The sequence below is a fragment of the Leptinotarsa decemlineata genome, unplaced genomic scaffold (assembly GCF_025532065.1).
Source record: "Leptinotarsa decemlineata unplaced genomic scaffold, Ldec_3_MD MMD2_tig00026358_RagTag_RagTag, whole genome shotgun sequence".
Taxonomy (NCBI): domain Eukaryota; kingdom Metazoa; phylum Arthropoda; class Insecta; order Coleoptera; family Chrysomelidae; genus Leptinotarsa; species Leptinotarsa decemlineata.
In genome coordinates, this window is record NW_027412703.1 from 364,406 (window position 1) to 389,854 (window position 25,449).

General features: G+C 35.6%; 1 protein-coding gene across 1 annotated transcript in view; it reads left to right on the top strand.

Moving 5' to 3' along the window:
- The first annotated feature begins 2,957 nt into the window (after nt 1–2,957).
- The window catches only part of LOC111515948 (putative inorganic phosphate cotransporter), a 39,302-nt gene continuing 16,810 nt past the window's right edge, over nt 2,958–25,449 (top strand). Inside the window, exons 1-5 of the mRNA XM_074184680.1 lie at nt 2,958–3,092; nt 8,724–8,863; nt 14,882–15,194; nt 18,615–18,832; nt 22,970–23,119. Coding sequence (XP_074040781.1) covers nt 3,035–3,092; nt 8,724–8,863; nt 14,882–15,194; nt 18,615–18,832; nt 22,970–23,119 — 879 coding nt within the window. The 5' untranslated portion in view covers nt 2,958–3,034. The remainder of the gene's footprint in view (nt 3,093–8,723; nt 8,864–14,881; nt 15,195–18,614; nt 18,833–22,969; nt 23,120–25,449) is intronic.

Below are 25,449 nucleotides of genomic sequence, written 5' to 3' on the forward strand. Positions count from 1 at the left end.
CTTGAATATGAAAATAAAAAAAAATCGAAATTCGAATTCTGCGTTGAAATTGGGTATGTAGGGTTAAAATCGATTTCTAAGCAACTTTTTCAAATAACTTATGGTATCATCAACGCAAAGCAAAGCATCCAGAATTTGCTCTTTTCGCAGGAACGCAGCAGGTTGGGTTTAACGCTGTCACTCGGGCTAAGAAATGCGAAAAGTTTGGCCCATGAGGGTCTAAGCAAGTACCAAAAATCAAATATCTGCTTTCAGAAATGAATAAAATACGGGAATGTTTTCAACTTAAGTGTGTCACTCTGTATACAGGGTGATTCAAAAGTACTTTGACAAACTTCAGGAGGTGATTCCTCACAATATTCTAATATGAATTGTCCAAATAAATAAATGTCCGGAAACGCTTCGTTTCCAAGATACAGGATGTTGAAGTTTTATTTTTATTTTCGTTTTTTTCAAATAACTTTTGAAATACTGAACTTAATTAAACGAAACTTGGTAATAGGAGGTTTTTGAGGTGTCGAATTCGAACCTGATGTTCCTATTGCTCTTACTCGTAGGGGGCGCCACGTACACGTCTTTTTCTTTTTTAAAGATTCATAACTTTTTTGGGCGTACTTCTAGCACATTTTTTAGTAAAAAAATCGTTTTCTCTATCATATCTACGTAAATAAGCTACCCTTGTTAGTAGTCGCTGTAAGCAACCGTTTTCTAAATATTTGGACTTGAAAATTTCAAGTCGATTATTTGATAATCGATGCATGTTGAAGTTATTACGAATATTTTGCTTTTTTCACAAGAATGCTTTGGAAATGAATTTGACGTTTTACTCGTTTGAAGATGTCATTACTGTTGGGTACGTTCCTTTATGACATCCTTAAGCGAAATAGTTATTTTTGTATCAAGGGTGCGTAATCAGTATTTGTTTTAATAAAATTTGCAAGAAATGTCAACATTTTATTTCAGGAAATTTTGATTATGTACAATAAACTAACATAAACGAAACTAAATTGTATTCAAATAAATTGTTGGAAGTGTCCACCTTCAGCGAAAATACAGGCAGTCAGTCGTCTAGTCATTGAATCTCTTACCCGCTCAAAAATTATTGGTGTGTTTCTTATTGTTTCACAGGCGTCTACTATTCAGTTCCTTAGATCTTCCTTGTTCACTACTGGAGTCTTATAAACTAGTGACTTCAAATGTCCCCAAAAATAAAAATCTACCTGGTTTAGATCTGGGGACCTTGGTGCCCACGCCTGGTTAGGTTCTTCTACACCCCTACCGATCCGTCGATTTGGATAGACTGTGTTAGCTACAACGCTAAAATGGGCCGGAGCCCCATCATGTATAAATCACATGCGGATACGAATTTCTAATAGTACATTCTGAAGTAGTCCCGGCAATTCATTTTCTATAAAGTGTCTGTAAGTTGTGCCATTCAGTCGGATCGGAAGAAAGAAATGACCTATCAAGTAATTATCAATTATTGCCGGCCATACATTTACAGAAAATTGATACTGATAATGCCTTTCACTAACTGCGTGCGGATTTTCGAGAGCCCAAACATGGTTGTTATAAAAGTTTGCGATAGCATTTCGGGAGAAGTTTGCCTCGTCCGTGAAGAGTACATATCTTAAATATTGAGGATTTCCAGCCAATTTTCTCAAAAACTATTGACACATAGTAATGCATTGGGGAAAGTCTCGTGGCAAAAGAGCTTGTACCCTTTGAATATGGTATGGATAAAACTGTTGATCGTGGATAATTGTGCAAACTGTGGACTGAGTAGAATTGACAGCTTCAGCAATTACTCTTGTGCTTGTTTCTGGATTCTCCTCGAGAGCGTTCAAAACAGCTTCTTCCAATTCTGGGGTTCGGACTGCTCGTGGTCTCAAAATAATATCAGCTGCCCTCTTAAAGCTACCTGTTTCTGCCAAACGACGGTGGAGACTAGCAAATGTTGGAGCTGAAGGCAGTACTCGATTAGGAAATGACTCCTGGTAAATACGTCTTGCTTCGCGCGCATTGCCATCCGCAAGGCCATAAACGAAATGCATATCGGCTAAATGAACATTATTGTTTAAATAATCCATTTCTTCAAAATAAGTGTTTTCTACTTCGACTTACGGAAACTACAACAAAACGTCTAACTGTCACAAAATATGTAATTACCAAAAATACTCAACAAAAGCATTATTGTGAAAAATGCTAAAATATTCGTAATAACTTCAACATGCATCGATTATCAAATAATCGACTTGAAGTTTTCAAGTCCAAATATTTAGAAAACGGTTGCTTACAGCGATTAGTAACAATGGTAGCTTATTTACGTAGATATGATAGAGGAATCGATTTTTTTACTGAAAAATGTGCTAGAAGTACGCCCAAAAAAGTTATGAATCTTTAAAAAAAGAAAAAGGCGTGTAGGTGGCGCCCCCTACGAGTAAGAGCAATAGGAACATCTGGTTCTAATTCGACACCTCAAAAACCTCCTATTACCAAGTTTCGTTCAAAAGTTATTTGAAAAAAACGAAAATAAAAATAAAACTTCAACATCCTGTATCTTGGAAACGAAGCGTTTCCAGACATTTATTTATTTGGACAATTCATATTAGAATATTGTGAGGAATCACCTCCTGAAGTTTGTTAAGTTTAGGAGTGGGGAAGGGGGAGAAACAGGAGTAATCGCCATCGAACGCTGAATGAATTTTCTTTACTCTTGCCGAAATTTCATTAATCAAATTGAAACAATAGGAGGATAATATTAAGGTCAATTAACTTAATCAGTTAATTGAGAAATATGCAAATGTATACTCGTACTTGAATTATGATACTCTTATTTCGAAAATAAAGATAGGGAAATTTGTTCCAGAAAAATGTTTTGTTTGATAGCAAATGAAATCTGATGGAACTGAGACACTGACTTTTTATTAGATTGAATATCTATTCTAATCGAATCATATCTTCAAATTTGACTTATTTTTCGAAGGCTCTATTATTTAAATTATCGCAGTCTTTCCCCTTTATTCAATCGATAATGAAGCTCAAGAAATTATTGTGCTGCGTGAAAAATAAAAATGATGAAACTGAAAAAGGTACTTATAATTTTTTAATTTGTTGATCATGATTATATTTCGGAAATATCATTCTAATAGTATAGAGTATATAGATGAAATCTAAAATGGTGTTTTCACATGTGATGCACTGTTTGGAATCTTTGTTGTATAGATTATCCATGCCTAATTGGAACGGCAATAAAAATAAGATTACAGTCATAAACATTTCTTGCCTGTGGTCCCTAGTCGTCCAGATAGTAAACGTGCTATCAAATGTTGTTGAGGAATAAAGGCTTGGCTAGCTGGACTGGCTGAATACTAATTTTTTGTCCGTTTCACAATATTTCTTTATCAGTGCCGTGTGTTCGTGGGGTTAGGTGAGGTAGTGAGTGGTTTTGCAAACCGATTTTTGAAAACTTTTTCTAGAGATCAATTACCCTAACACCAAACTGATATTTTTGCACTCGACGCGCGCTTCGCTAACAATATTAGCATCTTCAGGAGAAGCAAATTGATACTGAATCTAAAGACAAGGGTTAGCTGTTTATATACCTAAAGTTTTTTGGTCCGATGTGGACTTTGTTAAATGATGATTATCCTAATTGATTTTTCGGTAATCAACTAGTGGAACCAATAGGTACCTGCAAATTAATTTGTCAACAATAGATTAAAAAGCGGACAAATTAATTTGCAGGTAGTGGTTCCACGATACGCATTGTTCAACTCCGACAAGAATATTTGTGGCGAATGAAAACCTACCGAGAATCCAGCAGACATATAAAGTACGATGCAAATGTATGGAATAAATTCGATATTCACAAAAGGAGCGTCTTTCGGAAGAAATCCAAAAACAGGTCAACAGGTTATACCGTTGAATAGACGACTAGTAGACCTTTTGAATGGGGTGCCACATGACCCCTGTTTGCATTTAAAAAAAATTGTCGATTACGTCATCACGCCAACACTGGTGACGAAACGTCTTTCATGTGAATATCATGAGATGGGCCGTCAAAAATTAAAGTTGACCTGTTTTTGGATTTCTTCCGAAAGACGCTCATTTTGTAAATATCGAATTCATTCCATACATTTGCATCGTACTGTATAATCTACCTCGACGAAACTTGGTTTGCCACCCATGATGTACTCAAATATGGGTGGGTAGACGAAACCAAGTATTGTGCTTTGAACACACCTTCTTCAAGGGGAAAACGTGTTATAATTTTGCATGCCGGGAATGAATGTGGTTTCGTACCTAACGCTTTGCGTCTGTCGGCCAAAAATATAAAAGATTCGTCTGCTGATTACCACGAAGATATGACTGCGGCTTTATTCGAAACCTGGTTCAGTGAGCAGATTCTCCCAAATATTCCTCCAAACTCGGTTATTGTTATGGATAACGCTTCGTATCGTTCTCGGTTATTGACTACAATACCAAACAATAACACCAATAAATCAGATATTGTTGATTTCATGCGAAATCATGACATGGAAATACCCAAAAAGATTCCAACGAAAAAGGTATTACTGGCGACCATAAAACAACGTAATTTTACAAAAGAGTATATTATTGATTCAATTTGTGAAACACGTGGTCATATTCTCTTACGTTTGCCTCCATACTATTGTCTGTTCAATCCAATTGAAACGATTTGGGCCACAATGAAAGAAAGCTTGCGAAAATGTAATCAGTCACCGACTTTGAATGCTGTAGTGCTTGACAATATAAGGCGAGTGGTAAATGAAGTAGGTATTGTGACGTGTGAAAGAACTGTGTGGCCCACGTTATAAAAGAAGAGAACAAATAGTGTGTGCAAAGTTCCATAAATCCGATCGTTATTCAACCCGATGATGATTCCACCTCATCCGAATATAGCGAAGAAGAATTTTGATTTTTCTAGCAATTTTGTTGGCCTCTATCATTTTGTAAATATATGTTTGACGAGAATTCGGTGTGATTATTTGCATTTTTATTGTATTTTAGAGTTTTCGACTCGGAAATGAACTACCTTGAATTTCGAAGTTTTTCATAATTACTCATGGTGGAAGATAACTTTTTCATGGGGTGATCAATTGCTATGATTGTAAGAATAAGCAACTAAAAAACCGCCACTGAAAAATAATATGCCGACGCCTATGTCGAGGCGGGAATTCCTTCTCTGTGCTGTTCCAATTGGTATTGGAAATACTATAATGATGAATATTACTTGAGTTTTATCTCAACACCAAACCGTTATTTTCAACACCTCGACACGTGTTTTAATCACCAAGTTATTATCTTCAAGAGAAAGATTGAAAAGTTTCAGCCTAATTTTTGTTGACTACTTGCGATGCAGATTCAGTTCCGGTGACCTGGACGTCATTATTTACTTGTGAAGAACTGTTTGGAACCTTTGGTGTAGTAATGAATGTTACTGGAGTTTTTTCCCAACACCAAATCGTCATTTTTAACACCTCGACACGTGTTTCGATCACCAAGTCATCATTTTCAAGAGGAATATTAAACTGTTTAATTTTCCTCTTGGTGATGGAGTACGCCTAATCTGGACTAGTTGGTGACCGGCTTGCGTAAGTGATGACGTGATCACTCTCCTGGCTTTCTTGTGTTAGAGCAAACTCGAGGTCAACGTCTAACGCTTCGGTATGGAGGACAAACGGTCTATTAAACTCCGGACAAGCAACAACGAGTCCCAAACCGTTAGTACCAAGATGCCTTTTCCAGAAATCGATGTAGTTGTACGTTAGAATGAGGAGTGAGCTCTACGATAAAACTTTTTCTGGCATCGTGCTCATTCCATTTGTCTCAGTTAAAACGTAGGTTATCAGCACGAAGTCTAACCTCGAAGGTCCTCTAGGTATGCGCCACGGTGATGATCTATATCGAATCAAATAAAGTAATCCAAAAGCAGCTGGGAAATAGCTGGAACCACATCCAACCCAAAAGGCAAAAGTAGAAATTGGCTTCCTGTCTTCAGTAGACGGTAAGCAGACTCTGCTTGGGGTTGGAGGGCACCGCGTAGGCGTCCTTGAAATATATCAACTTCATCTTTTGAAAGCCAATGCGAATTACCATTTTTTTTTCGAACAATCATTACCGGTAAGCTCTACGGACTCGAGGAGGTTCTACTATCTCTTCCTCCAACTTTCGTTTCCTTTCAATGTAAATAATGCATTAGAGCATTTTGCAGTTGGTGTCGCTGCCTGATGAGAACGGGGTTGAAGAGGCGAATGGTGTGTTTAGGTAGTGGGGTTAGGTTAGGTTAGGTTCAAAGTGAAAGGGTCTATTCGACCTTACATCGCAACCCCCAAAGGTTTATTTACACCTACACCACACCTACACTCGACTAAATAAACCCAGCTTCTTAACGAAGCCGATTAGAGTGTATGGTGAGTGGTCTTTCATGTCAGATGGTAAGAGTACGGCTCTGCCGAACTCTAAAAACCTGATTCAGTCCCCAGCGGAGCAGGCATAAAGTATATGCTCTGCTGTTTCATCGTTAATGAGGTAGTCGGATAGTCAAGGTGCCTTAGATTCAACCGTGCAGAGATTTTTCGTCTCTGGTTTTGGTGAATCATCACTTGAACGCAAACATTTGCTAACATGCTCGTGGAGGGGTCTGTTTCTCCAACTGAGACAGATTCTGCGTATGCCGCTTAAGAATTTGGTGCAAGGCGGTTTCATAGACAAGGTACCTCGCTCTTGAGGAGGCGACTCAGTCGTTTCCAGGCTACACCACCAACCTTTTTTTTTAGGTTAAGTTATTGGATTAGGAGTTGGAGAATATTTCAAAAGGTACAAACTCGACTTCTGAGAATTCCCGAAGTCGTTCCTCCTCTTCTGGAGTGTAGGATACCAATAGAAATGCATGTGGAGGTTAAGCACATCGGCCCAATTAGGTGGTTCTTGATTCGAATGTCACCAGTCCCTGAGTGGAGCGAAAAGTCTTGCCGCTGCAGGATGTTTATTTCAAGAACTAGGTTCAAAGGCAGCCCTATGATATGCCCTAAAGTTCCGGTGTATCACATCTCACCATTGGCCACCCAGGCGATTTCTGCCACGCTGGTTATTTTTTGGAGACCTGATGTATGCCACTGGTGCGCCACATGGTTTTCAACGTATGAATTCGTTGCTCCGGTGTTTATTGAAGCCTGGGCGGTTTCTTCTGCCAACGTTAAGCCGACATGCGGTCGGTTATTAGAATTTGAGACGCGAAAGAGTTCTGGGAACTCTTAGATTGGCTAATTGAATAATTGAATTTGTGAAAAGAAAAGTAAAACGTTTGCACCTGTCTAGTTGAACGATCGGGGACATGTAAAGATATTTTGGAGGGAAGCTCGGGACTGATACTCAGTCCGTTGATAATTTTGAATAGAAGTATTAAATCTCTATGTTTTCTGCGAATCTCCAGAGAAGGTATGTTCAAAATGCATTCCAATGCAGTATAGTCATAGTATACACGCATCTTGAAGGCAATATATCGCAGGAAATTGTGCTGTACGGCTTCGAGTTTCTTTTTTTGTGTAACGTAGTTAGGGGACCAAACTGTGGAACAATAGTCGAGATGAGATCTAACCAGGGAAAAATAAAGAGATTTAATAGCAGTGATGTTGGTGAAATCACGAGTGGTTCTCTCTATAAAGCCTAGCATCTTCATAGATTTTTGAATTACAGTGGAAATGTGTGATTTATAGCTAAGTGTGGAGTCTAGGATCACACCTAGATCTTTGGTTTCAATAGCAGAATGTAAGGTCCGATTATTTATACTATATTAAAAAATGATTGGGTGATGTGTTCGATGAACGCGAAGAATTTGGTATTTGGATGCATTAAAACACATACCATTTTGCGAACACCAGTCGGATAGGCAATCTATATCGTTTTGTAGACACAATGTATCAGCTTCACTTTCAATTATTTTGAAACATTTTAAATCGTCGGCAAATAGCAAAGCTTCGTTTTCATGGAAACAGCTGATTAGATCGTTGATAAAAAGGTTAAACAACAGTAGTCCCAAATGTGAACCTTGGGGAACACTCGATTCAACTGCCATGGTATGAGAATAATAATGATTAACTCTAACAATTTTTGTTTTTTTCGTAAGATAGCTCTTGAGCCACTGTAATATTTGCCCATCAACACCATATGAACAAAGTTTATGGATCAGTAGCTCATGATAAACTTTGTCAAAAGCTTTGGAGAAATCAGTGTACACAGAGTCAACTTGCAAATCCTTAGACAGAGCGTCAGACAGAAAATCAACGTAGGTAATTAGACCCAGTTCAGCTGAATTTTTGGATGTAAATCCGAATTGTTCGGCTCCTATAATTGGGGAGCAGTCATAAGTAAGATAATCAAAAAATAACGTTCTTAAAAACTTCAGGGATTGCGCTAAGAATAGAAATTAGACGATAATTACACGTCGGATTTTCATTTCATTCGGAGACGAGACCACCGCTAAAATGTTCATCCACTCTCACTTAATCTGCGAAGTTCGTATATGTTATATGTGTTATTGATAGTGATGTATTTTCTAGCAGTTGTGATTATTGTTGAATATTCCTATATAGTCATTTATTTTTTGGAAAATGAGCGTTCATCCCAGGAAATTTTTTTAGAAATTACATGTAACAAGCATACATAACACAGTTTCTTGATAGTATATTCTGTTTTAGGTCCATATTTTGGTAGCCGACACGTACAAACTATATTTTATTTTTTACTATTCACAATCACCTATTGCAAAAGGGCAGCCCTTTCAATTGCGATCGTAGCAATGAATGACAACTCAACATCATCCAACGTTGACATCGAGGTGAGTATATATGCCCATCCTTACACTTGGCTGCACCATACTGATGATGGGCCAAAAGCCCGAAACACGTGTCTATGGTTTGGCACTTCCTTGAGTGCTGTGTCCGATTAATAACTTCTATTTATATATATATATATATATATATATATATATATATATATATATATATATATATATATATATATATATATATATATATATATATATATATATATATATATACAGGGTCCTGCAACAGTGGCGCGGTGTTCCATATCTCTATATAGGAAGCAGATAGGAATCTAATTTTCTATAATATTACCTTATTGCTCGAGCTCGACAAAATAAAAATATTGGCGGTCACACAGGGTGTTCGATTTTTTCTGGGCGGATCCCAACTGTGTCTTTTTAAATGGCAACCTATATTTTTTATCGCTTTTTCGGTTTCTTCATAGAAAATAAAATAAACTTTATGTATATCTGCACTTCGAAAATATTGACGGTTTTCGAGATATCTAGCATGACAGGTTTTTTTTTCCAATATTCGTCACTCAGAATATTTGAAATTATAAAGTGGTGCCAAGTCCAGTTGAAATTTTTTTTGGTCGAATATTCTACATTGGTAACTCTCTCAAACGATATATCTGAAATCGACCTGTGATGTACAGGGTATGAAAAACCGCTTGCCAAATATTGTAAATGAAAATTTGCAAAATCTTCCTTATATTAAATGGAACACCCTGTATATTATTGATCCATAAGAAGCGCCAACGAAACCTCTACAAATTTCATTAAGTATTCCCTATGGCTAAGTTCAATAGTTTTTCTTAAATGAGCATTTCTTTCGAAAAATGGTCATTTTTTCAAAGCGAAATCCATTTGACGACTGATTATACAAAAAATACCCTTTCCTTAAAATATCGCCTATTCCTAAAATTACCTGTTGCTAGATAAACAAGTTGCGAATTACACCACAAAATGGACGTTCTTGAATAGTTACAATAATTTCAAAAATCTCGGAATTTGTGCCATATTCTTTCGGTCTAAAACAACCTTTCAGCGAATGAAATGTTTATTGGAAATCAAGTAGTCTGGCAAATGACAGAACAAAATATTTGGCTGCAAATGAATATTGAAATTTTTAGTCAATCGTCAATCAATTGGGGAAATAGTGGATATAAGTGAGAGATCAGTGCAACGAGTATTGAAGAAACATCGCTTGCATCCATACCACGTTCAGTTACATCAAGAACTACTGTATGCTGATTTCGAGAAAAGAGTGAGATTTTGCAATTGGGCCATGAACAAAATTCGTCGAAACGAATATTTTTTCAATAATATTTTATGGTCGGATGAATCGACATTCCATAAAAATGGATTTGTAAATCGACATAATTACCATTATTATGCGACAGAAAATCCTCACTTATTGAGACAGGTGGATTATCAACATAGGTGGTCGATAAATGTCTGGGGAGGCATCATTGGAGAATATGTAATTGGTCCATACTTTTTTGAGGGACATATGAATGGTGCAATGTATCTCAATTTCTTACGAAATGATTTACCAGGTTTGTTAGATGATATTCCTCTTGACCTCCGCAATAGAATGTGGTTACAACATGATGGTGCACCTGCTCACTATTCGGCAGAAGTGAGAGATCATCTAAATGAAGTATTTCCCAATAAATGGATAGGACGGAATGGGCCTGTACGGTGGCCCGCTAGATCACCAGATTTGACGAAACTAGATTTTTTCTTATGGGGATACATAAAAAATATGGTTTACGTTGAGCCACCAACTTCTCCCGAAAATATGCGACTTAGAATAACGAATGCTTTTCGCAGCATTACACCAGCTGTCTTGCGCAGGGTAGAACAGTCTTTCAAACATAGACTTCAGCTCTGCATTCAAGAAAATGGAAGACATGTTGAACATATTTTATAAAAGTTTCATTATCAACCTTAATTAAACTCTCCCTTTTGTAGTTTTGTAATTTGCCAGTTGACAAATTTGAATATCTAGAACTCAAGCTCTGAATGAATATAATAACATGAAAAAAATAGTTATTTATAATCTTTCTTTCTTTTAACTTGTTTGGTTTGATATTGCACGATTTATGAGTGAAATTCTGCATCCAATGAAAAAATAATTTTCCATTTAGCAAAAAGTGATAGGTACATACATTTATTTCGTTACAAAATATTTGTTTGGACACCTTCTAATGTACAAAATTGAAACAAGATATCTTTCGTATATTTTTATCAGTCGTCAAATGGATTTCGCTTTGAAAAAATGACCATTTTTCGAAAAAATGCTCATTTAAGAAAAACTATTGAACTTAGCCATAGGGAATACTTAATGAAATTTGTAGAGGTTTCGTTGGCGCTTCTTATGGATCAATAATATACAGGGTGTTCCATTTAATTTAAGGAAGATTTTGCAAATTTTCATTTACAATATTTGGCAAGCGGTTTTTCATACCCTGTATATCACAGGTCGATTTCAGATATATCGTTTGAGAGAGTTACCAATGTAGAATATTCGACCAAAAACAAATTTCAACTGGACTTGGCACCACTTTATAATTTCAAATATTCTGAGTGACGAATATTGGAAAAAAAAACCTGTCATGCTAGATATCTCGAAAACCGTCAATATTTTCGAAGTGCAGATATACATAAAGTTTATTTTATTTTCTATGAAGAAACCGAAAAAGCGATAAAAAATATAGGTTGCCATTTAAAAAGACACAGTTGGGATCCGCCCAGAAAAAATCGAACACCCTGTGTGACCGCCAATATTTTTATTTTGTCGAGCTCGAGCAATAAGGTAATATTATAGAAAATCAGATTCCTATCTGCTTCCTATATAGAGATATGGAACACCGCGCCACTGTTGCAGGACCCTGTATATATATATATATATATATATATACAGGGTGTCCCTGGACTTCCTCTTTTCCTCTCGGGAATGTATAGATGGGGTCAAAATATCACCAGTACTTCATATAACTTTTTTTCCTAAAATCTTTCGTTACCAAGTAACGGGCCCTCGAAGTTACAAAATGAAAAATGTTTTTCTTTGATAACTTTTCAAGTGAATATTCAAAATCATCCAAATTTTGCTAATTGACTAAACAAATGAATTCCGTCGATGAGCTTTCATGCAGGAGTCAGTTGTTTTGCTACAAAGTCAGGAACGGACTACCCCCGATGGTCCACACCCCAAAACTTTGAAATGACAGATATTTTTCAATATTTTTCAACAAATTAAGGTTACTTGGACAATTTTATGAATAAAAGTACTCGTGTGGAAAGTCGATCGGAGCAACGAGTCTTGATAAAAATGTAGTTTCACTCGACGACATCAAACCCGCTCGTCCACCATTATTTGAAATGAATAATTATCAAAGCAGAAATAATAATGATAACGTTAATTCAACAACATTTATCCTGAGATGTCTACCATTATTCGAAAATATTAGTTTTTAAGGAAAATGGAAATGATAGGTAAAATGTTCATAACGAATTTTTATAATGCAAACACGTTTAACTAACGAAACTCAAGAGCCTCAAGAGCAAACAGAAATGAAAAATCCGCTACAGAAGCTGCTCGATATGACCACTTTCTCTCTCTATACATTTTCTTAGTCTGCGAAGACTAAGAAAATGTATAAGTATAAGTTTCTCATTTTTTATCAAAACTTTCTAAAAGGTTTTTTTGTCAACATCTGTGAAAGAAATGGAACATAATTATTCCCTGGATATTTTTCACCTGATCATGTGCAGCCGTTTTTGTAGTTCATTCGTTTGCTTTTTATTAGTATAGTAAACATTTTTCCGATGTGCGTTTTTTCAGCTAAATTTAGATTCGTGTTAAAGAATTTCTCCCATAAAATTATTATTATCAGTGAAACTCCTCAACAGTTTAGCTGTGAAGAAGAATTTGAAACATTCGAATGTTGAGTTTCATGAGATTCAGATAACTGATCAACACGAAACGTGATTATTCCACACGTATTATGTACATACAAAATATGGAATGAATTCGATTTTTCATAGTAGAGTAGCTTGTTAGTTTAAAAACACCACGAATCTACAGAACTTGATATTTCTTTTGAAAAAATATCTGCTATCACAATTGTGACTTAAACTTCCATATAGGTACTGTACTTTTTGTTTACGACTTCATTTTAGCATACTTTGTATTATTCCTGTTATAAATGTTGTTGAATTAACGTTATCATTATTATTTCTGCTTTGATAATTATTCATTTCAAATAATGGTGGACGAGCGGGTTTGATGTCGTCGAGTAGAACTACATTTTTATCAAGACTCGTTGTTCCGATCGACTTTCCACACGAGTACTTTTATTCATAAAATTGTCCAAGTAACCTTATTTTGTTGAAAAATATTGAAAAATATCTGTCATTTCAAAGTTTTGGGGTGTGGACCATCGGGGGTAGTCCGTTCCTGACTTTGTAGTAAAACAACTGATTCCTGCATGAAAGCTCATCGACGGAATTCATTTGTTTAGTCAATTACCAAAATTTGGATGATTTTGAATATTCACTTGAAAAGTTATCAAAGAAAAACATTTTTCATTTTGTAACTTCGAGGGCCCGTTACTTGGTAACGAAGGATTTTAGGAAAAAAAGTTATATGAAGTACTGGTGATATTTTGACCCCATCTATACATTCCCGAGAGGAAAAGAGGAAGTCCAGGGACACCCTGTATATATATACAAATAGAGATTTTATCGAGTGTGCATGATATAAATCAAAAATGAAAAATTCGTGGATACAACACTCCAAACAGGGGGGCAAACCGCGGACACGTGTTTTTGGCTATTGGCCTCATCAGCGCGGTGCAGCCAAGTGCAAAGATGGGCAACACTTGTTTGCCGAAAGCAGGAAACAACACATATGCACGGAGTCAACAACAGGAGCCAATCGCACATTTGTGGTTCCAGTTAGAAGACCTAGAATTCCCAGGCTACATCTAACACGACCACGTTGAAGACAAAATAAGAAAAACCAAGAAAGTACTTGCGTAAACGCAAGCGAAACATAAGTGGAACCACCTATTGGTGTGACACTCAAGTCAACTTGCCAAGTTTTTATGTCAGTGTTGGTGGTTTGACCAATCAACCGACAACTGCGGTAGCAGAAATTTGGGATGTGTTTCAGTATTCAAATGCACCAACGTTTCGACAAAATTTCATTTGTCATCATCTAGGTGTGCTGTAACGTGTTCGGGGTCGGTTGACCCTGCTCGAACCGCTTCTTACTATACTGGTAAAATGGTATTTGTTACGTGTTCGGAGATAGATTCATCGTTCATCACGAACGAGTCTCTGTGATCAGCTGAGATGGCGTCATGGCAACAGAATTCAGAGTGGAGACGAAGGGAGAGAGTAATAGACAGAGAAAAAGTGAATAAAGAATAGAGGAATAGAAACTTGAAGAGGAAAATATAGGTATCACACAGCTGCATGCAATAAACTTTATCGACGAGTTTTTGTTATTTCGGCTTGCGTAAATCGTCAGATTATATATTTTTCGTTATCCTTAAATTATTTCCTTCAAAGTAAAAAAAAAATTAGCTATTCTCGATAATGTCGAAATGACGTTATTTTTTTTACAACTTTGCTGCTCTCCCATTTCTTTACGTCACTCTCAAATTGTCAGATTACTGGAATATACACTTTTTAGCAGGTAATTAACTCTCCCTACTTTAATCTGACGCGCTCGAGAATTTCTGATCATCAATTTCTTTTTACTAATCTGATCCTTTATCCTTCACAGGCGGCCTTAAATATGGGGCTCTTATTTGGTGGAGGTACTTAACCGGGTACAAGGTATCCCCCTGTATATTAATCTGCCGCGCTTTAGTAAATCCCGAAATCTCCCCTTGGGCTCCTCTATTATAAAGATAGCAATAGTTCTATTCACATCGTTTTCTGATCCTTTTACAATTTTTTCACATAATCAACCACGTTCTTTTTCAATAAAAACACTTCATTCACTTCTAGACCTTCAAATGGACAAACGAAAGTGTAGTTTTGTCAGCTTTTTTCTGGGGTTACGTTATTTTCCAAATTCCTGCTGCTCAATTGAGCAAGAAAGTTGGTGCCAAATGGATGCTGGTGGGCTGCACAATCTTAGATTCACTATCTTTCATGATAATTCCAATAGTGGCAAGTCATTTGGGGTCAATTGGCGTGATGGGATGCAGAGTTTTAGAAGGTCTAGCTCAAGGCGGAGTGTCGCCTCTGGTTCATACCTTGTTAGGAACTTGGGCACCTCCTGGAGAGAGATCCGTCCTTGGCACTTTTGCTTACTCTGGTAAGTTTTTTTAACACGCTTTCATTAGCTTCACTATCACTATTATTAGCTTAACTATCGAGATCTGTATTTGACAGAATTATTGACATTATTGCTTGATCTATTCGCGGGCAGATGGCGCTGTAAGTAACCTCCTTGATATAATTTGAACTCACTTTACATATATTTCTTCATTTGAAAAAAATATTTTTTTTAGGGCAGCGCCTGCTGCCTTATTTGTAGCCCTCCTTTGCGCGCCTGCTGCCTTGGGCTTGATAGCTGATTTACAGGCTCCCTCTCCGGAATCGGAAAATATCAATGGTCATTTTTCTAAACAATTTATGACTGATTGATCCCAAAGTTTGGATAAAATAAATATAGTTTAAAAAATACGTTTTTAAATAACATCGAACTAAAAATTAAAAATACTTTTTTTAATAAGCTTTAAACAATAACGAACAAAAAATACTATTATTATTGTGAAAAAGCGACGGGCGCCTGATATACAAAAATATGGGTCAAAGCGCCCACGCTTTTTCATAATAATAGTAATATTTTTCGTACGTTATTGTTTTAAGCTTATTAAAAAAATTTCACCATGGAAAATTAACTTTATTTTATCCTGGAAATGCATATCTCCAACGCTTTTTTCTGGAAAATCTGCAAGGCTGTTGAATATTTGGGCTCCACCCGGGGATTTACCATATATTGAGAATCTCATTGTTAGGCTTACCTACGCAGAGCAAAATTAACTTTTATGATTCTGAGAAAATGTCAAATTCATTCAATAAGGACATGTATACTTTATTGCAAGACATGCATTCTTATGCATGTTTTCAGTAATTCAGTGAAAAATATTTTCTGTCCGCATTTCACAAAAATCGCCGAGATTGATGAATATATACAGTGTGTGAAAGCCAAATGGAATAAATTCATTATTTCGGTACTCTATACATATTAAAAAAAAAAAAACAGAAACAGGTCAAATGTAAATTATAATTTGACATTCTTCAACGTGAAAATGCCACTCCCTTGGAATGACAGGTACAACTCCCAATTTTGTAAATGGGAAGTATGGGCTTGTGATATATCGTTTGAAAGGTCTCTTCATTCTCTATTCAAGAATGTTATTACTTTCAAATGTATTGCAACAATTTAGATAAAATGAATTAAACTCATGTGGTTACCGAAATTCGATGAAATACAATCATAAACTAATATGTAATGTAAAACGTAATGAAATCTTCAATACAGAAAAGAACTATGGATGTTGAAGAAAAAAATGTTCTAAATGTTCACCGCGAACGTCTTGGCAACACCCTAATCTCAAATAAAACTGTCTTCTGACATTATTTAACATATCAGGCGTGATCGACCTAATCGCATGCGTTGTTGCTCTTTACATATCTCCATACAAAGAAATCTAATGATGAAAGATCAGGCGATCGCGCTGGCCATTCAATCGATCCTCGCTTCCCTATCAACCGATTGGCAAATGTTGTGTCGAGGTATTGCCGGACATTAACTTGGTAATGTGGTGGTGCTCCATCCTGCTGAAATCATATCGTATTCACTGTAACTTGAGGGTTTCCTGGATCAGGATACAAATTTGCTAAACTTGGAATGACACCATTTTGAAGTAGTGCCAAGTAAGTATCGCCATTCAAGTTGCCCTCAATAAAAAAGGGACCAATGACACGGTTTCCTATAATACCTGCCCAAACATTAACCTTTTGAGGGTATTGCGAGTGTTCCTCTCTCATCCAGTGAGGATTTTCCGTTGACCAGTAGCGGCAATTTTGTCGATTAGCATGACCGACAAGAGACAAAGTTCACTCATCAGAAAACATAACGTCTTCTAATTGGATAATATTGTTATTCAATATGTCCATCATTTGCTCATAAAAATAAGTTCTTTTACAAAATTGTCTTCCTTGAACTCCTGAGTAGGTATCATTTTATAGGGAGGCATTTTATTTTCTTTAAAGTCGATGTATGGCTAACATTGATTGTAGTGGATGCATGTTTACTCGATGTATGTGGGTTTTCCTCAAACTCAAGCATCACATCTAATTTGCTCATTGCATTGGCAGCTGCTTTTTTTATCTGTTCCACATGACCAAGCTCGCGAAACTGCTTCTCTATTTTGCTTATTGATCCTTGAGATTTTGGCGGTAAATTAGGAAATGTCTCATGAATTAGGCGAACTACTTCCTATTATGTTCGGGTTTTATCTCCGTAACCAATCATTTGTTATTGCATTTTATGCATTTCCGTTAATCTAACCATTTGTCAGACTTAGAGTTAACGAACTTTAAACTTAAATTAAAATACTGATAACTAATGTTGTAACATAAAAAACAAGTTGACAAGGCGTTTCAAACTAACGTTGCCACGGAAATTATTTACAGTTTTTTAAAGGATACCATCTAAAAAGAACATTGCTATGATTTTTGCTTACTTTCTTATTATCAATGAAATAAGTTTCGAGTATATTCTGTCGAATTTCTCTAACCACATGATTTTAATTTATTTTATCTTATTTGTTGCAATGAATTTAAAAGCGATAACATTCTTGAATAGAGAATGAAGAGAAATTTCTAACGATACATCACAAGTTTATACTTCCCATTCAAATAATTGGGGGTTATACTTGTCATTCGACGGGGGTTGAAGGTAGGGATAGCATTTTTCCGTTGAAGTATGCCAAATTATAATTTAAATTTGACGTATTTCGAAATTTTGTTAAAATATGTACAGTAACCGAAATAATGAATTTATTCCATTTGGCTTTTACACACTGTATGTACACAAGCTAATTAAAATATGAACCTTTATCCCCCAATAAAAAAAAATTTTTCGATATAACAAATATTTCATGACATCTGTAACAAATATTTGAGAATTTGAAATTTTGAGCATCCAATTTCATTTTATACACAAAATTTGATGCAAATTTTTTGATCAATATCCTTACATTGCAGAAAATCGTCGAACACGCAGAGTACATCGAACTTTTATGCCTCTCACTAATAAACTGAACATGCTAAATGTGAACATACGTTCGAGATGAGTGTACCAACATAAAAAAATGAAATTTGGCGGGCTACGTCGAATTGACGTAGCCCGCCAAATTGGAACATTCACCTTATTTTTTGAACAGACATCGTACATAATGTTTTGGCGAAGAAAACCATTTGACCATTCGCTATTTTCACAAAAATATTTACGAAGTCCTTTCAGCATAACATTATAATACAAACTTGTTGAAAGCTATGTATTTTCATGAATTCAATGTGAATTTCGAAAGTATCTGATATTTTAGTATGGTAAAAACTGAATCTTTCACATATAGTCAGTGGGCATACACCTACTCCCCTGGCTAATACCGCGAAGGGCGTTGGCGTATTTCGGGAAATAAGATACATACTTCATTTTCAGGATGCATTTGTGGAAATATCCTATCGTTATCAGTTACCGGATTCATATGTTCAAGCGGATGGGGTTGGCCGGCGGTATTTTACATCTTCGGAATTATCGGTCTCATGTGGACGTTGGCTTGGATCATATTTGGAGCAGACAGACCAAGTTCTCACAAAACTATAACTGATGCTGAGAGAAACTATATCGAAATCAGCCTCAATCAACAAGTACATAAGGTATGTTTTTAGTTGAATGGTGAATGCAGTTTACACTTTGAATCATGAATCAAATTCGATTTCTCAAAACTACCTGCAAAAATACGGTGTTTTTGTTCAAAATTGGCTTTATTCATCAACGTAATCTCTCCATCAAGAGCCACACAATCATTCCAGCGTCGCTCCAACATTTCAATAACACTTTTGTAAAACGACTTTTCTTTTGCCTCAGCCATTAGTTGCTAGGAGTCAAATCTGGCAAATATGGTGGATGTGGGAGCAATTCGAAGTTCAATTCATGTGGTTTTGCTATTGTTCTGATTGAATTGAGACACGATGCTTTGTCTTGAGGAAACAAAAATTTTTTCTCTGCAATACGTGGTTGTTTATTTGCAATTTCGGACTTCAAACGCTTCAATACCGCTATATAATATTCATTGTTGATGGTATTTCCCTTCTTGAGATAGTCGATGAATATTACATCACGCTTTATGAAGCATCAAAAGTTGCTGATGTGTATACAGTTTTGTTCATACGGTTTGTTATTGGTAATTTGTTTTCATTCGGTATTCCTAATATGGTCTTTTTATGATCTGTTGTGCCTGTGTCGTAAATTCCAGAGATACATGTATCGTGTACAGATTTACTTGATCTTAAAAATATGTGGTCGATGCATGTTTTTTACTCACCTTGTATTCTTGTATCTTTATAATTCATAGAGATGAAGTTATATTCGCTCATGTTATTCAGGTAATTGAAAATTATTTCTGTTTATTTGTTCATATCTAATTCATATCTCCCATAATAATGTGATTTTCTGAATTATAATGTTTCGTGTTTTCGAAGTATTCTTGAATTCGTGTAACAAAATCTTCTGCATTTGTAGAAGACCTATATAATGCCGTTATCAAGGTAGAATTATTTTCAGTATTCAACTCGGTTTGTATTGCTCTGCATTCAGCGATATTTATGATTTTTTGAACGTACTTTATTTCATTTTTTATATACATGATGACTTCATCGTTTTTACTATAGTCTCCTCCACTATACAACAGTTGATAGCCCTCTAGACCAGGGGTCTCCAAACTACGGCCCGCGGGCCGTAGTGACCGCCAGTGTCATCAATCCGGCACGCGACAGCCAATGATTTACTGTCATCAATCTGGCCCGCGACAGCCAATGATTACCTAATTGTTGTTACTATTGCTGTGATAAGTTGAAGAAGAAAACATAGAATGATAATTACTTGGTTTTATTTACTTGCAAGGTAAAACTTAACGATAGAAATGATGACAAAGAAAACTTAACTTAAGTACCTAAGTTTAAGCATATTAATAACTAACTAATAATTGAAATGAATCACAGTAAAACAAAAACACTAATGAGATTTATGTAATTGTGATTTTCCACCGTAGTTGTGGATCAATTTTACTTGTATCAATTATCAAAAGAGATTCAAGATGCTCATCGGTTAATTGAGATCTGTAAACATTATTTGTGTACTTCATCTTGGAAAACGTTTTCTCACACAAATAAGTAGTACCAAAAACAGAAAACAACCCACGAGCAAGTTTATGCAAATTATCAAATTGTTCCAGTGGAAGACTTGTAAAATTCCAACAAAGATGAATTTTGATATTTGTTCTTAAGCATATCACTGCACCGTAAATCAATAATTTCCATTTGGACTTCCGGAGCCAGGGTTTCAATGTCAGAATCAAAAGGATTTTGAAAAAGCTTAATTTCATTCGCAATGACATCAAAATCTGAAAAACGAGTATCAAAATTTATCTTCAAAGCATTCAAAGTTTCGATTGCAAAATTGACGGGAAATTCAGTATCTGTAGTGTGGCTGAATATTTCACATGATTCAAAATGTGTGAAACATTTTTTACGTAATTGCGATTGAAATAGTATTATTTTCTGCCTGAAGGATTTAATATTGGTGTATAAATCAGGGAGAAGCTGATTTTTCCCTTGCAATCTCAAATTCAGTTCGTTCATATGATTTGTCAAATCGACATAGAAGGCTAACTTCCACATCCATTCACTATTTTCTAAATCGGCAAAAGGGCGCTGCTTCTCATTTAAAAAAATTTCGATCTCTGCTCGAAGTTCAAAAAAGCGCTTAAGGACTTTTCCGCAACTAAGCCAGCATACGGCAGTATATGGTAAATCATTTTCTCCAATCTGTTGAATAAACTCGCAGAATTGTCGGTGAATCAGCCCAGTGGATCTGATGAAGTTAACAACTGATATGACTGGTTTTAGAACTTCAGACATATCCAAACATTTTCCGCACAAGGACTGTTGACCTTTTCGGGGCATATTTCTTCGGCTACTGCAATCAAACATTCTTTTATCATTTCTCCATCGGTGAATGGTTTGCCACATTTTCCGATTTCAAGAGCCACACGAAAGCTGGCGCGAGTTGCAGACTCTTGTTCATTATTCGCTTTGGTAAACAAAGATTGCTGCGATTTGAGTCCGCGTTTCAAAGCTTCAAATTTTTCCTTCCGCAAACTTCCTGTATACTTGGAGTAACTTTGAAGATGTTTCAATTCATAGTGTCGTTTAATGTTATAGTCTTTGAGAACAGCTATGGTTTCATCACAAATTAAACATAGCGCCTTATTGCTGGACTCAATCACAAAATACTGAAAGTTCCATTTTTCTTGAAACGTTTTGCATTCACTGTCGATTTTTCGCTTCTTTTCCATACTAACAAGTCGCACATAAAAACAATAAGTCAAATCAAAATACTTTTATTGACGGGTGTTACTTTATTCCACAATAGACAGTTTCGCTTCCTTCGCCTTTCCTACGCAGACTAACTCGCAGTTGCGCCGCTAGCCTTTTTATATGCAATTATTACTGCCATCTCGAGGTGATCGGAATACACTAGCTAGAACCAGAACTTTCTTGAACCAACGCGGTAATTCCAAATATTTAATTAAGCCTAATGCCACCTAGCGGGTAGCTGAAAAAGATAGTACATAGTACCGCTACTCGCCCCTAGATGTTGCTAAGTGTCACAATACACAATAATAATTGAAATACAAAAAAGCGTAAGTTTGCTTAGGTCACGCACTTTGCGACTATCCTAGTCTAGAAATATAGTTAAGGGCAGAAATTAGCCGTTGGAACAAACTGAAGAAATCATTATGGCCCGAAAGCTTCAAAGTTTGGAGACGATTTGACGTGTGTCGTAGTTTGATTCTGCTCACCTTCACTCTCTTAAGTATCACTGTCAGACATATTTTATTTTTTATTATTTCTAAAAGATATTTTTTCAGTAAAACACAGGTTATATATACAATAATAAACACAACTGTATACACCATAGGTATGCGAGCTCAGTGTGGCGAGAGAGACAGCGTTTCGCCGAACCAGTCGGAAAATAATCGCACAGTCGCTTGCGCATGGCGATCCGCCACCACGACATGAGTCGCCATGCCGACAATCGTTTCAACGTGCGGATAGATGTTTCACTTATGTTACGTTACCGAAAGTGAACTGATTCAAGTGGCATTTATTTCGATAAAAAATATTTACTGAGATATTACAGTTGAAAGTGGACTCACGAAAACGGACAAAATTTTTGAAACGATCCAATGAATAGTGAAAATATAATTTTATATACGGACCGGACCATAAACCATTATCATCAAATTTCGGTAATAAAACGACCTACCGATCTCTGCAGCAAACCGCCTACAGAGCTGGGCACAATATTTTTCAGCAATCGATTTCCAAATTGTTTATGTGACAAGAAAAAATATTTACGCTAATTTTTATCGAGGTTTGCAACAAAAAAAGAACTCGAAGATCTAAATAATAGTTTATGTATCTTCATTATTCAATATGTTATTTGAATTTTGTTAACGAATGCAGTTTTCCAATCGATTTTAAATAATTGAAAACAGACACAGATAATTGCAGTTTGATATATTAAGTGTGGGTTCATGATAATATAGAAAATATTTCTTATATATCGTGAAAACAGAAATTGCAATGATATGGAACCGCCACGTTATTCAGTTGAAACGTACATATTCGAGAAAAAATTATGAAGGAAATTGTCAGCTAGAAAATCGAACTAGTTGTGCTTGATTTGTGTAAACTACCAGCAAAAATTTTTAATTTTTTTCATTACAGATTCACAAGACCCCGTGGAAAGCAATTTTTTTATCCCCTCCATTTTATTCTGTGACGCTTGCATTTGTAGGAGCAAACTGGGGGAGTTCTGTTCTCCTCACACAGACACCTAGATATTTATCGAACATTTTTGACTACGATATAAAATCTGTAAGTACAAATGAATTATATAATTTTTATTTAATATTTTAGAAAAATGTATTGGATATTGGGTTCTTCTCAAAAATATGTTACATTCAGATTAACTGAAAACTCCGACAATTTTGATTTTCAATAAACTCCAAAATTGGTGAGCGTTGTTGATGTTTTTTGAAGGTTGATCCAGAGAAATTGATTTTTGTAGTAATTTTATAACACTAATTTGTGAAAACTTGAAACAAAAGCTATTTTATGGAACAATATTAGTAAAAATGCATTGTATATTTTATGCAGATGATACCTTCTACACATTACACAAAAAGAAAGTCAGTTCCGTTATTTGGATAGGTATAGTCCGGTCAATTTAGACATTCGAAGTTACCTAAATTCCCACCAAGCTGAAAATCAGTAAAATTGTGTAAAATAAAATTTCAAAGTTCCCCGTCTTTCCCCTGTATGGAAAAAGTTTTATTCAAGGTCAAAAGTCAAAAAAATGAGCTTTTCGCGATTTTGAGCAAAACGGTAAGTTTTATTGTAAAAACACTTCAGAAAAAAATTGTTGATCAAAAATTTTCTACAAAAATATGTTTTCCTACGAGCCACCGTTTTTGAGATATAACGATTCAAAAAGTTGTAAAAGTTGTAATCGTTATAATATGCACACGTTTCCACGCCACCTAGAAGGTAGTGTACTTAGTTCGTTTTTTCAACGTGGTTTCCCCAGTAGGCCAATTCCACGGGTTAGTTGTGATCCTGTTTAATTTGAAACTATTTTAAAATAATGAATATTAGCGAAAATTGAAAAGATAAAAGCAATTTGAGTTAAAAAAGTAGTGAAATTTAATCGTCAAGTCGTAACTTTCAAATTCTTCTTCTTGATCTTCTTGTTCTTGATCGTCTTGTTCTTCTTCATCTTCATCCTGAGTACAAGTAAACTGCGTTAACAGCGATGTATCCCATGTCGCCTCGTTGGAATCAAACGGATCCTCCACTGTTGGTGATTCAATATTAGAGCACGACCGGCCTTGACAATGTGTACATCCCAGAGAACACTTGAACTTGGTAATATACCCGAAAAAGATTTTGATGAGCAGCAACTGAGGTTGGAGGAAGACAAGGTAATTGTACTCGTTTTTTACTTTTGGCATTTTCAACGAAACATGCATATCTATACTTATCTAAGCTGGTAGTTTTTTTTGGAGCTCCGTACATAGAAAGAAGAAAGTGAATGCCGTTAGTGATAATTTCTTGTCGAGTTGAATCACTACTTTTAAAAACTTCAGCAGCAATTTTGTTTTTTAAACATTTTGAAAACTGTTTTATCCGTCTCCTGTAAACTGCAAATGTCGTATCACAGCCAGTTATTGCGTGTAAAAATAGTACATGATTTTGAAAATTTGCAAAAGTAGTTAAACTTTTTAATGAATATATTTCCGATTGATGTTGGGCTTTTCCTGGTTTTAAGAAGAAAATAGTTTTTTCACTTGGAGTTCGAGCAGTAAGAAGTACGAGTAAGTCTACATCTTCACCAACAACAATAGTTTTATTTGTCAAATTGAATTGCTCTATTGCTGTTTCAATTATCAATACATCAGCATCATTATTAGCTTGTTTTACCAATATATTTTCAGCAGTAAATTTTTCTTTCAACATTGGTATTCTTATAGTTATAACTTTTGTATATTTTATATTTTAAGTATAAGTTACAATAACCGATAGAAAAATATTTTAAGATATATTACAACTACAGAGATGTATATACGTGGCGAACTCATGCATATTATGACGATTACAACTTTCACAACTTTTTGAATCGTTATATCTCAAAAACGGTGGCTCGTAGGAAAAAAGTGTTGATACATTTTTGTATGTAATTTTATGGTCTACAATTTCTGTCTGAAGTATTTTTATGATAAAACTTACCGTTTTGCTGAAAATCGCGAAAAACTCATTTTTTTGTCCTTTGACCTTGAATAAAATTTTTTCCATACAGGAGAAAGATGGGGAACTTTGAAATTTTATTTTTAATCATATTTTAAACAAACTTTCTGATTTTCAGCGTAGTGGAAATTTAGGTAGCTTTACTCTTATTTTTTGGTCTCATTTGATCGGACAAGTACATGAAAATGTGGAAAGATATCACGTATACGTTTCAATAAATCCAGTACGAAGTGGGACGAAGTCTTTTTTTTTTGCTGGTTTTTTAAAAAGTTTTGTCCGTGGTTTTCAGTAGCTCCATATCATCAAATCATCACAGTAGAGTCCTATTGTAAGGAAATCGACAAAATGTACCGAAAATTGTGTCAGCAGTAGCCAGCACTGGACAACAGAAGAGGTCCGAT